Source organism: Bos taurus, chromosome 3 (genome assembly GCF_002263795.3).
Source record: "Bos taurus isolate L1 Dominette 01449 registration number 42190680 breed Hereford chromosome 3, ARS-UCD2.0, whole genome shotgun sequence".
Classification (NCBI taxonomy): domain Eukaryota; kingdom Metazoa; phylum Chordata; class Mammalia; order Artiodactyla; family Bovidae; genus Bos; species Bos taurus.
In genome coordinates this window covers 21,747,698-21,761,638 of record NC_037330.1, presented here as the reverse complement: position 1 = coordinate 21,761,638, position 13,941 = coordinate 21,747,698, and the positions used below count along the sequence as shown (strand labels likewise).

Here is a 13,941-nt window from a genome sequence, read left to right as displayed (position 1 = left end):
AACTGGATTCCTCCAAACTGGAGAGACTGACTGGTTCAGAGCGATGTGGACATTCTCTGTTTTTCCAGATGCAAGCACATGCTCTACTATCATCTCTCACACAATGATGTCAGGAGATGGGGCCATCCCAGCACGTAGCCAAACTGGGCCGGGATGCCCTGAGTGAGTGAAGTTCATTTTGAAAGTTCTGGGATGTCTCGGGGAAAACACAAGCGTCAGGAATCAACAGTTACTGAATGTTCTCAAAAGAAAGAATGATTGGGTTTCTTTCCCTCTCTACTCCATCTTCTTGCCTTACTGATACTGGGAACAACCATGACTGGCTGTTTTCAACAGAGGGATTCCCTGGAGGGCATCATCTCAATCACTGTGGGCCCTTAAACCTAGAAGTTGGAAAGAAATCAGAATTCTAGAGAAAATAAGGCTGTGGGCTAGTGAAGATTTTAATAAAAATAGAAGTTGAGACCCACAACCTTGGAACTCTCCTCCTTCAAACTGCCACCATCAAAATGCAATATGCTGGAGAAGGAAATGGCAGTCCATTCCAGTATTCTTGCCTAGGAAACCCCATGGACAGAGGAGCCTGGAGAGCTACAGTTCATGGGGTCACAATGAGTTGGACACAACTTAGAAACTAAACACCACCAAACTAAGAACACCTACTGCAGTGGTTTGTTGTGAGATTAAAAATAAAGTATGCCTAGGACTTGAAAAATAAAATGCAATATGCCCATGACACCAGAAAGGACAGGAAATAAGGAGTGTGGCTGAGGCAAGTGCCCTTTTCCCCCCTGGCTTAATCTCAAAGTTGCCTTTGATTTAGTAATCACACATTGCAGATTTCTTAAAACAATTCCAGTTTCAACTATTTTGCTCTATTTTTCCACAAGTAAGTTTGTAGAATAAAATGCCCCAATTTTTGTTTTGGAAAATGTGGTCACAACAACCATTTTACCATTATAGCAGTGCAATAGTGGAAAGGGAGCAGGCTCAGAGAGGCACAGAACATGCACTCAAGCGCTCCGTGCTAGCTTCCCAAGCATCATTCCTCCTTCAGTCATATTCGTGTTTCATCCAACATTCTCTTGGTGGGCAAAACTATCAAACCCCCATTCCACAGATGGAGGCACTAAAGTCTAAAACTCTCACTGACATCTCTTCAGCTTTCTTCCCCTTGATTCTTCAGCTTCTCAAAAGTATTTATGAGTGAAACAAAGCGGGAAACATCATTACCTTGACAAATGGTGCCAGAATTCTTTGGAGTATTAAGACTCCTTTCCAGTGAGGGAGACTGCCCTGCTGAAAGTTATGAGACACAAGAACAAACCACCAATGGAAGATGAGATATCATCCTTTAAAGGGATCATGTTTACTCTTTCTGGAGTGGCTTTGGCCCCATCTGACTCCGTGACCTCTGACTGTCCCTACATCCCTAAGATTCTCTAAGCCCACGATAAGGTGCTGGGAAAATATGCCCAGGGCTTATGTCCTCTGGAGAGAAGTCAAAGATCTCCTGTTGTGGAGGGCCAGTCTGCTGCTAAAAGAAACTTTTGGAGGCTGCAGAAGCCCTGGCTAAGCTTTCCCACATCAGCTTTTCCCCACTCTCCTCCCCTCAATGCCTAACACAGCTCTCCCATTCTCTCTCGCCTATTGTTTTCCAAACATCCCTCCTTTCATAAAAGCTGTCTGGCTGGGAGCTTAAAATATTGCTGGACAGTAAAACCTACCCATCAGGGTCAATCCAGTCATATCTGCTCAGTCGTGCAGCACAGTAGGGGCGGGGTAGAGAAGTGGGAGGTGGGCTTTTAGGTGCCAAAGGAAAGAGGCCAAAGTTGCCATTTTACCGCTGAGCGCCAAGAGACGAAGAGAACACATATCTCTCCGGGAGATCCTACTCCTATTGGCAAGTTTACCCTGGGTGATATTAGCTTGAAGGCTTCCCAACCCCTCCCATCCCCCACTTCTTTCCCAGCCTAATCTAAGGGCTACTTCTGGAATTCTCCAAAAGGAGAAAGGTTGCCACTAATGTTCAGTCTTGGATTAGGATGGCTGGATTTAGAGTTCAATTCCAAAAACCTTGGAATTAGCCTAAGAGTTGGCAGAGGTTTGGAAGGGAAAGAAATGCGAGAATGGAGGGACAAGGTGGGGTGGTGGCAGAGATGTCCAAATTCTAACTACAACTTGACTTTCTAAGGCCTTTCTTTTATCAGAATGAATTAACATGTCCCCAGGTAGCCCGAGGGATCTAAACCATGTATTTGAGGTTATGAAAGTTCTCTGTACTTTTTCACTCAAACTCTGCCATAGAAGTAGCAGTGATGTTAATATCTGTTGAGTGCCGTGGGGGTAGGAGAGGCTTCATGCTCAGCATTTTCCATGTTGGAGTATTTACTGGAGCACGGGAATGGGTTTGTTAAGCACCGCTAAGATCTTCCTGGGAGCAGGTTCTGACAGCTGGTGGTTAAAGGGGCTGCTCGAGAAACGTGGCGGCACATTTACACTGCCTTACCCACCGGAGTGGTGCTTGCTTGCTTGCTCAGTTGCTCAGTCCTGTCCGACTCGGCAACCCCGTGGACTGTAGCCCTCCAGGCTCCTATGTACATGGAATTTTCTAGGCAGGAATACTGCAGTGGGTTTCCATTTCCTACTCCAGTGGTAAGTGGCCTCTAATCCTTTTTATGGAACTAGTTAACACGGACGTATATGTGCTGTTCTGCCTCTTCAAAGCCAGAAGAAGGCTATGCTATCCTGAAAACCACCCTGGGCTTGAAGTCGAAAACCACGGCTCATGTCCTGGCTCTGCCTTCACTAGCTGAGCTCCCTTGGGAGACTTACTTACCCTCCCACTCCATCTCCCATCCTGGTAAATGGGGCTGATAATGCCAGGTTCCCTGGTTCTCAACCATCCATCTGTAGACCTGTCAGCTCTGGTCCAAGATGAATTATTCAGCTGCCTGTGACTAAAATGTGACAGTGATGTAGTAAACAATGGAGTAAATTGTTCACCAAGTTAAATGTGTTCGATTTCAAGGCCTGTCTTTTATTCCAAATTTATGTCCTATCTAGGTTTATAGTATTAAAATTCCCCTTTTATGAGATGATGGTGAAAAAAGACTGCAGTTATAGTAATTTATAAAGTTTTTTGGCAAAATAAGGAGTTAGTAGCAATATGTTGGAGTCAGTATCCTATTTTGTTGTTATTGTACTAGTCTCTGAAATCCAAGTCTGATGACCACTGGCCTTAGTTCACACGTTGTTATGAAACTGAAATAAGATATGCTAAAATGTACCATTTATAAATAGATAAGGGCTACCCAAACATAAGGTATTATTTTAATCATTACCTGAAACCATAATCCTCTGGTGGGGTGTTATGGTGGATAGCTTGAGGGTGGAGGCTCGAACTCTGTCAGTTTATTTTCCACCTGTAATAGATTTTAACAAGCAAAATAAACGAGAGAGTTGCCTCCTTGAAGAAAAGGGAAATCCTTTGCTTTAGATTTTGCCATTCCAATGAAACAGTTTGCCCAGATTTACTCTTATCTGACTTCCTTTAATTATAATTTTCACTTTTAGAAGTCAATAACCCAGGGCACCTCTCCTTAGCACTTCTAAATCTTTTCTCCTTAATGGTATTGTTGGCCTGTTTCAACAGCATGGAATTGGAAAGATTTTGTCCTCAATTATAGTTTCTCTTTTTTCATTAATACAAGAAATTCTGTAACATAGACATTTAAAAAAGAAAGAAAACCAGTCAAACATTCCTAGCATTGCAGGGTGAGGTGTGGAAGGACACAGCTCTGTCTGGTTTTAGTTTGGAAATTATGAATGGGGTAGTCAGGAGGGTCTTTATATATCATGAATGTGTGTCATGATACATGTCAAGAATTATTGGCCTTACAGCTTATATCTTTAATTTTATACAAGACAATACCTCAAAATAACTAGTTCTGGATCCATTTACCAACCTTTTTTTGAATTTACCACTTCTTTGCAAGTTTTCAATCTCCCCACTGCTAGCCACAGCAAAAAGGATTGAAGTTCCTTAGGAATTGGAGCTCCTTGTAGGTAAGACTAGTATTACATGCACTCAGGGATTGAGAATTTCAGATTTCAAATGATTACCATTGATCCTATCCCCTGGTATCTATGGAGCTCCCACTCTGTAAGGTCTTTGTTCTGTGTCATGATGGTTCATAGAGGATAAAGACAAAATGGTCCCTGTCCTCCAAGAGCTTTCGACTCTAAAAGGGGGAAACAAAAAAATAAATAAATAAAAAATAAAAGGAGGAAACAAGACTAGTAGACATACAGTCCTGAGAGTTGGTGCTCACCACACACATTCATGTTGGGTACATGAGTGAAAAACATACAAAATTTCAAAGGGACCAATATGGTACAATGCAAGTAAGCTTGTAAACTGAGCTGATGTATCAATGGGGATAAGCCATTAGCAACATGACAGTTAGAGTTCATTAAAGCCAGACTTGATCTCCCAGGAGTAAACCACATAAATTATTGTTTTGACATGAATTTTAGATTGAACTAGTTGATTAAAAAATATTGGATTTTCCCAGCTCTGTCACCAGTAGGATTTACGCGTAGCTGTTTACATGATTGTTTCCCACCTTCTTCCAGAAGGCAATAGGAATGGCTGCCACTCTTCATAGGGCAAAAACTAAATTTGATTGCCACCTGAGGAGTGTTAAAGGCAGTAGTATCACTAGATGCATGTGACTGGGATTCTGAACAGCTGGTTTTGAGTCAAGAACCCTTGCCCACTTTCAATTCCCCATTCCCGAAAGGAACTCTTCCCAAAGCCAGGGTCATGGTTGGGGGTGCCACAGCTGCTCTAACCTTCCCATGAGGAGAGAAGCTGCTGGCAGATGCCTGGCCTAACTGGAAGTTTCTGTGGCTCCAAGAGGAATAACTCTACTCTTCACCAAAAAAAATAAATAGCCAAGAGCCTAGGTTGGTCACTGTTCACCCCTGCCATCAGTATCTGCCACAAATTCTGTCTGGCCAGTCTCCAAACTACAGGTTGGAAGAAAGCTTTCAGATGTCATTTTGTTTACCCTCTCCAAAGATGACACTCCCACTTAATTTAAGATACCATATTTCATCACTCATCCAAGTGTTTAGCAAATATCATTGTCATTAAATGCCATGGGCATATCCTCTGGCCCCATGGACTTCTGATCCTATAATGTAGGGCTCGGCTGGAGAAGCCCAGACCAGCATCTCTAGCATGGGCTTTTGCCCTGATCTGAGGGCAGTGATGAGTACACCCCACAACTCTTAAGATGTTCAAGCTAGAGGAACATAGCCAAGGTGGAGGTTTTGACCAGAGTCTTTCAGAGATTACCAGCTTGCACCACAGGTTTGCACTGGACAAATGACCCAGTTTGCACACATCACCCCCATCAGTTCAATCCCATGTCCATTAGTCATCGCATTGCTAGGGGCATTGTATACTATTGTGTTTAATGGCATTTTTTTTCTGACAGATGAAATTTTAGTTCTATTAAAGCAGCCACATGTTACAGACCCTAAACCCTTTTCACTCCGTGGGACATTAAAACCATCTTAACGGACTTTTCTCACCCTGTGACATGATTTCTTCCCAAAGCACTCTCCGCATTCTCTGGATTTAAAAGAGTGATAATAAATAAAAATAAATATATATGTACATATATATATATATATATCACCTTCAATTTGAAAAGCTATTAAGAAAGGTTTCCAGATTTCAGCCTAGAGTAGAGAAAACATAAATAAGAGCACAGGAGTCATAGAACTGTACAGCTCCAATCACAGGCATTGAGTCCCAAAGGGGTGGCAAAAAGAACCTAACAGAAAGAACTGCTGCTAGCTACCTGATCTTGGACAATTTACTTAAACTCTCAGAGCCTCAGTTTTCTCATGTGATAGAATCAAATTAGTTAAACATTTATCATGCTTTCATTATGTGCTGGGCTCTGTAACACGCATTGAGTAGGTCTCACAGTATCAAATTGAATGAAAAAAATGTAATGTCAAAGGTCAGCAACAAAGCAAATATTCAAAAAATATGTTTCGTTCTACTTCCCTTTCAACATACGATCATTGTATACCCCAACACAGTCACAAGTAAGGTGACCACAGGCAATTTCATACATAGGAAAAAACTGGGGGCGGGGGAGGGCAGACACCAATGAATTAGAATATTTCTTCAGCATTATGCCTCATGAACCTCAGTTCAGCTTCTGTTCTTGACTTAAATCCATGAAACCATGAGTTTCTATTTAAGATCAACAATGATTTCTTATTCGATATGTAATTCAAGGCTTATACAGACGCTGCCTCATTTATCCTTTCAGGCAGCTTGTGAAGTGAATGAGAACCCATTTTACAGATGATAAAGCCAGTGGAAGCAGATTCTTTTATGCCTCTTTTGTTCCCTAGTACTAGTACTAGTCTGCACTGAGGAAACACTCAAAAGATACTGTTTACCCACTGACCGTTTCAGCCACCCATGAAGGGGAGGTACCCCGAGAGTTAGTGAAAAAAAAAAAAAGGTGGATTGCACTGTGGCCGCTCAGCTCTGCCTTCTCCTTCTGTAGGTAGGTGAATCATGGGAGACTGGAGTTTCCTGGGGAACATTTTGGAGGAGGTGAATGAGCACTCCACTGTCATCGGCCGCGTATGGCTCACGGTGCTTTTCATTTTTCGGATCCTCATCCTCGGTACTGCCGCAGAGTTCGTGTGGGGGGATGAGCAGTCCGACTTCGTGTGCAACACCCAGCAGCCAGGTTGCGAGAACGTCTGCTACGACGAGGCCTTCCCCATCTCCCACATCCGTCTCTGGGTCCTGCAGATCATCTTCGTCTCCACGCCGTCGCTGGTGTACGTGGGGCACGCGGTGCACCACGTCCGCATGGAGGAGAAGCGCAAGGAGCGCGAGGCCGAGGAGCTGAGCCAGCAGTCTCCGGGCAACGGCGGCGAGAGGGCGCCCCTAGCGGCGGACCAGGGCAGCGTCAAGAAGAGCAGCAGCAGCAGCAAAGGCACCAAGAAGTTCCGGCTGGAGGGGACCCTGCTGAGGACCTACATCTGCCACATCATCTTCAAGACCCTCTTTGAGGTGGGCTTCATCGTGGGCCACTACTTCCTGTACGGTTTCCGGATCCTGCCTCTCTACCGCTGCAGCCGGTGGCCCTGCCCCAACGTGGTGGACTGCTTCGTGTCACGACCCACCGAGAAAACCATCTTCATCCTCTTCATGCTGTCCGTGGCCTCCGTGTCCCTCTTCCTCAATATTCTGGAGATGAGCCACCTGGGCCTGAAGAAAATCCGATCCGCCTTCAAGAGGCCAGTGGAGCAGCCACTGGGGGAGATTCCTGAGAAGTCCCTCCACTCCATTGCCGTCTCCTCCATCCAGAAGGCCAAGGGCTACCAGCTCCTCGAAGAAGAGAAAATCGTGTCCCATTATTTCCCTTTGACGGAGGTGGGGATGGTAGAGGCCAGCCCCCTTTCTGCCAAGCCTTTCAGTCAGTTCGAGGAGAAGGTGGGCCCGGGGCCCCTGGGAGACTTGTCCAGGGCCTACCAGGAGACCCTGCCTTCCTACGCTCAGGTGGGTGCCCAGGAGGGAGTCGAGGAGGAGCAGCCCGTAGAAGCGGCCGCAGAACCAGAGGTGGGCGAGAAGAGTCAGGAGGCAGAGAGAGTGAGCACAGAAGGCCAAGAGACCCTGGCCGTGCTGGAAGTGGAGAAAGTGGAGCCCCCCGAAGTGGAGAAGGAGGTTGAGAAAGAAGAGCCGCCGCCTGAGAAGGTATCAAAGCAAGAGCTGACGCCTGAGAAGGCGCCTTCACTATGTGCGGAGCTGCCAGGGGACGACACCAGACCCCTGAGCAGGCTGAGCAAAACCAGCAGCCGGGCCAGGTCAGACGATCTCACCGTGTGAAGCGGTGCCAAAGAGAGAAAGAAAACGCCTGAGCTAACACACGGCAAGATGAAACCTAAAGTTGCCGACACGATTTGAGTCTTCTCTCCCTCCCCTCACACCCACCCTGGTTGGACGGGCACCGTGATAGAACCGTGCATGCAAGACAACCAGGAAACTGCCTTTCCCGGGTACAAAGGCTACCCAGATAAGCCCATTGTCCCATCAAAGTTCCCAGTCTCGTGACGGCCCTGGCCCTCTCCACAGCCACGGGCAATTCTGCTTTCATCCTCATTTCCCCATAGAAAGCCTTTCAATCAGAACTGATTGCCTCAGGACTTTTTACCAGCCTTGTGGCAACTTTACAAACTCAGCTGAACTTTATCAACTCAGCACTTCCCTAGCAGACACCCTGTGGCATATATCAGCGGTCCCAAACTTAACTGCCTACAGGATGCAGGCGGTTTAATTCGTGAAGTGGTTTAAATTGGGGAAGTGCACCTGTTCTAATGCCATGCCAGGGCTGGAGCTGTGAAATTTGGAGAGCAGAGGGCAGCTGCTCAGTTTCAGGCAGCGATTACCAGACAGTGTTACCTGGCCATCTGATTTTTCAAGAAAAGCCAGAAATCCAAACGTTCAGGTGAAGTTTTCCACATTTTTACCGTTGCTAAGTTTTAAATATGCCATGTGAGCCCCGCCCCGCCCCCCCCCCCCGCCTCAAAATGTGCAAGCCAAATTTAACCTGCTGCTGCTGCTGCTGCGTCGCTTCAGTCATGTCTGACTCTGTGCAACCCCAGAGACGACAGCCCACCAGGCTTCCCCGTCCCTGGGGTTCTCCAGGCAAGGACACTGGATCGGGTTGCCATTTCTTTCTCCAATGCATGAAAGTGAAAAGTGAAAGTGAAGTCACTCAGTCGTATCCTACTCTTAGCGACCCCATGGACTGCATCCTACCAGGCTCCTCCGTCCATGGGATTTTCCAGGCACCAATTTGCAAGTTCAGCTTATACTTGTGAGCCCAGCTTTCCTATGGAATTGGTCATATTATTTATGGTCTCAACTCATTTCTGTGGCTTCCAAACCTCATTTTACCATTTTGGAGTGTTTAGTTTAAATCATCAGTCCAGGAGATGTCCAGAGTTCTCACTGGCCTTTCTTTTGGGTCACTGTAGCCCTGGGTTCTGATGCAATTACATCCCTTGTATTAGTGGGAATTCTGCACTAGGCACCATCAGAAAAGGAGTACAAGACTCCATACCCTCTCCCTGAACTTCTGCTGCTACTGCTGCTAAGTCACTTCAGTCGTGTCCGACTCTGTGTGACCCCATAGATGGCAGCCCACCAGGCTCCCCCATCCCTGGGGTTCTCCGGGGAAGAACACTGGAGCGGGTTGCCATTTCCTTCTCCAATGCATGAAAGTGAAAAGTGAAAGTGAAGTCGCTCAGTTGTGTCCGACTCTTAGCGACCCCATGGACTGCAGCCTACCAGGCTCCTTCGTCCATTGGATTTTCCAGGCAAGAGTACTGGAGTGGGTTGCCATTGCCTTCTCCGTCCCTGAACTGAAAAGGTTTTAAAAATCCCGGTTGCAGTTTTCTTCCCTAAAGCAGAAAACGTCCCTTTCTTTCCTGTCCTCTCGTAGCTTCAACACTCAGCCTGAAATCTACACCTCCTTTTATCAGGGACTGGGAACAAATCTAGCTCTGGGCTAGACGATACCTCCTTCTGGCTTGTCTTGAGGAGAATCAGCCCTCAGGCCTTGCTCAGTCACAAGATGTATACCTAAAGAGTCATCAGAGGGCCACCAGGGAGAGCCTTTTACAAACTGGGAACACAAACAGCCAGGGTCCCTGTCTAGTCCCAGGTCAGACTTCATCCCTGGAAGGGACCTAGAGGCTGAAGGGAAAGATCTTCTACCCTTTGTGCCCCCAACCAACACTCCGCATATGTAGAGGCCAATCAGAGGAAATCCTCAGGTATAACTACATATTTCTCACACACAGTAATTTTAACTAGAGCCAACCAGTTCCCAAAGCAGAGGGAGAAATTGATAACCAAGATGGTTCATCTAAACCAAAGCTATGCTTAATGGGTTGCAGTGCCAAGACTAAGGTAGGAGGGATAGAAACCAAGTTGACATCACAGGGAACTGGACAGGAGAACCCCAGAGACCCAGAAAAACTGCCTTCATTGTATCCCCCGCCCCCCCATCCAGCACCATCCCCCTCAAAAGCCAAATCCCTTGTGCTGACCTCTGGTTACCACCTTCCTTTTAAGATATTCATTCTAGATATGCTCTCCAGACCAAAGCTTCCTCAAAAACTATTCCTCCTCTGTGACAGTATTCCCACTCCTTGGTGCTCCATCCTAAAGCAAAATGGTCTAAAAATTAAATTCATTCTAAGATATGATTTTTTTATAAATTACTCCAGAGAAATTTTGCATTCTAAAAGAGAAGGCCTAAAATGTATTTTGCCTAGGTTAACTCAAAGTGACAAATTTTCAGTGTAGGAATGTATCAGGCAGTGGACAGTTGAACAAGTGTATTTATCTTGTGGACCTGTGGCTTTCTGGCTACTACCTGAATCTTCCTTCCCCTTTCCATCAAAGCTATTCCAAACAGAGCTTCTTCTGGATGGTGAAAGAAATAAAATCCCACGCCTGAGAACTGGGCATCATCACACTCCCCTGCCCCCAATGGCTGCACTATTGCTCCTACAGTTTTGCTCCTGAAGACCCATTTTAAGAAGATGTAAACTCAGAGCCCGAGAACAGCTCGATCACTACCAGAGTAAAGTATGTATCTCGACTAGGATCTAATCCAGAAGAGAAAAGAAAACAATTGCTTCCTCTTCTAAGTGAAAAGTGCTGGTGCTCTTTGGGACCAGTAGCAGATGTGTAGGTGAAGGCTGCTGGTCTCCTTGTCTTGTTTGTTCAGTCAATTAGTAGTGTCTGACTCTTTGCGACCCCATGGACTGCAGCACGCCATGCTTCCCTGTCCTTCACCATCTCCCGGAGCTTGCTTAAACTCATGTCCATTGAATCAGTGATGCCTTCCAATCATCTCGTCCTCTGTCACCCTCTTCTCCTCCTGCTCTCAGTCTCTCCCAGCATCAGGGTCTTTTCTCCTTGTCATGGCTAAGGCCTAAGTGTGTGTGTATTTCCTTGAGTAAAGTGGCATCCTGCTTCAGAGTCTGTACCTACCCCACTATCGTGGAAGTTGCCATTGTCCCTCTCAGGCTTCCCAACAAGCAAGGAAGCTTATTTCGGAAGAAACAGACCCAGGCATCAAGGGACCACGAATTTTTCTTTTTTTCTCTCTCTGCCACTTAGTAGTTGTGTTATTGTCGTCTCTTAACCTCTCTGTACCTCCGTTTTCTTTCTGCAAACTAGAGATAGCATTTGCCACCAACCTACCTCCAGGGGTATCAGAAGGATTAATGAGTTGGCTGCCAACTCTAGACCCTGCTGAGTGGTGCCTGACTGATTCCTCAAACAGCAGGGAGACTGAGAAGAAGGGCAGGTGGGTAGCTTCTATCTGACCCTCCTGACCTGCCTTGCAGTTTTCTGGTGACAGCTTTTTGGTGTGGACTGGACACTCTGGAGATGTTTTCTCGGAGAAGACTCAAAACAGAATCTTGACCCCATATGTTTGGTAGGAACCTATCTGACCTTGAGACATAGCTGGGGACAGAAGGGTAATTACTTTCTACCTGGGAAAAGTGTTCCTTCACGCTCCATCTTAAGCTGCACACAACTGCTGTCAGGTTCCATTCACAGGCAGCAGTGTGTCTGTGGAGGACCTTACCCCGTACATCTGGATCCCTCAGCATCTATTCTGAGGCAAATAATTATGAATGACTCAGGATTATCACTATCCCTGGGCTTCATTAAGGCCAAGCTCTCGATCCTAATCCTGGTCCTGCCTTTGTTAGACTAAACCTTTATGGTACGTGGAACTACCAGTAAAAAGAAGCATTGGACAGCAGGCCATCAAAAGTGCAGCTCTCTCCAGAAGCAAAGGACTAACTGCCCAGTAGCAGTTATAACACCTTCATTAGGAGAGATCTGTGACCAGGAAGGATAGAGTTCTTCAAAGCTCAGTGAGAAAGTTTCAAGCTTGGCTCTGGTAATCCCTGGGTCTCATATTTGGGTCATCGTACAAAGGCCTGTCTGCTTTTCATCATGACTCGGTTACTTGGCACCCACGTGAAGTATGCAACACAGAGTTGGACAAATATTCCTGAAGGTCAGTGCAACCTGGGGATCAGATTTTCCCACAGGGAACACTGAAGGTCAAATCAGAAGTGTGGGCTGTACCTCTCTGACTCTGGGAACCCCAAGATGTCATTTACTCACTCCATATGGCAATTTCCCTTAGGTAAATTGTGGGTAATAAGTTCTGTCCCTCCTCCATGGGACAGATCCAGTGAATTGATATGCAAGAAATACCAGGAGCATACTAGAAGAAATAAGTGGGATTTTTTAATTCACTTATTGGGAAATGAAAGGGGGGAAGGTCTTATCCAAATCTGTCATAAGTCCTTATTCTAAAATGTTGACTGAAGAAATAACAGTCACCACTTTCAAATGCTTCACAGATTGTAAACTAAGCAACTGGTTAAAATTGAGCCAATGAGTAAAAATGAAAGAAGAAAATGAGGGTGATGGGGGAGGTCAATTTTTCTGTAGTTTTGAATTCCTGAGAATTATAGTGCAAAAAAGAACATCTTTGACCATGCATGAAATTCATTGCTGAAAGTGGTGCTGAAGGATTCAGCTCACTAGGGCCGCTGTGGAGAGTTGTACCAGCCCTGGGGCAGTCTTACTGCAGGCAGAAGGAAGTTCATAGAATCAGAAGAGCTGCATATAGCAGCTCTTAGTCCAAGCTGTGAGGAAGGCCCGGGGTGAGACTTGTGTGGACAGCTGCTTTTCTGTAGTTCCTAAGGAGAGTCCCTGAGGCAGCTCGGACAACTCAGACAGCACCTCCCACCCACCCCCAACTCCTCCTAGCTCCTTCCCCTAACCTTGAGTTACCCCCCACCATGTGTATTGTGTGCAAATGATCACACAATCCAAAGTAGCAAAGTGTAGATGAAACACATTTGCCTGGATGGATGGAAACTCTTCTAAGCATAAATACAATGGTAAAGCAAAGTAAGTATGTACCTAGAAGTGATAGTGAAATAGGCAGGGAGACTGTCCCTTCTTGTAATTATTGTATGATAACTAAGCATGTAATTGGGGGAGAAAGGAGAAAAAGGACGTAAATTTCTAGGTTCAACAGTTAAATAGCAGGAAAGATATTTATGAAAGACAAGTCATCTCCACTATCCTAGACATTGCTGCTCCCAAAGTCTGGAGAGAGTGGTACTCAATATGACCAATGAGGGAACAGTGGGCTACATTGCAGTCTCCTTCCAAGGCATTCTGGAAGTTCTCCAGAACAAAGGATATTCTGGAAGAATTCATAAAGTCATGTGGAGAGAAAAGTAGATAGCTTCATTGCCTTTTTCTGCAAAATTTTCATCTATGAAACAGGATTAGTAAAGACTCAGCTAAGAAACATAATCAAAACAAACTTCCTGGGGAAAACCTCTGGCAAAGGCATTACTGAGATTGTGTCCTGAATTCTCCAGCCTTCCACATCTTTATGTCAGAGCTAATAGTCACATGTTAGACTGTTACAAAACAATAAAACTAACTTGACTTTTCACTGTCTTTGTGTTTTCTTTTGCCCTGTCAGCCACGCTACCCTGTCAACAGACTTCCCAGTTTCTGGTGTTCTTCCTTTGAAATTAAGGGGTTGAGGAACAAGAGCACTGGGGAAGAGGGAGGGAGGCAGTGGTAAGTTTGTAAATGTGTAACAACCAGCTCTTTCCAGGGTAAAGAGCCCCTGGTTTGCAGTGTTTGTCAATTTCCTTGGTGTAAATTCTCCCACCATATTCAATTTCAACTCACCAACATAATGCCACTGAACATAGAGATGAGATGTACAATAGCACAACATTATAAATATTTCTATCATA

At 45.5% G+C, this 13,941-nt stretch overlaps 1 protein-coding gene across 1 annotated transcript; it reads left to right on the top strand.

The window, feature by feature from the left end:
• Positions 1-6,492: 6,492 nt before the first annotated feature.
• On the top strand, positions 6,493-8,601 carry GJA8 (gap junction protein alpha 8). Its single transcript, XM_015463267.3, has one exon. It carries the CDS (start codon positions 6,614-6,616, stop codon positions 7,934-7,936), a length of 1,323 nt encoding a protein of 440 aa, XP_015318753.1. The 5' UTR covers positions 6,493-6,613; the 3' UTR covers positions 7,937-8,601.
• The last annotated feature ends 5,340 nt before the right edge of the window (positions 8,602-13,941 follow it).

Coding starts and splice junctions, on each gene's coding strand:
- GJA8 (XM_015463267.3), top strand. CDS start 6,614: ATGGGAGACTGGAGTTTCCTGGGGAACATTTTGGAGGAGGTGAATGAG.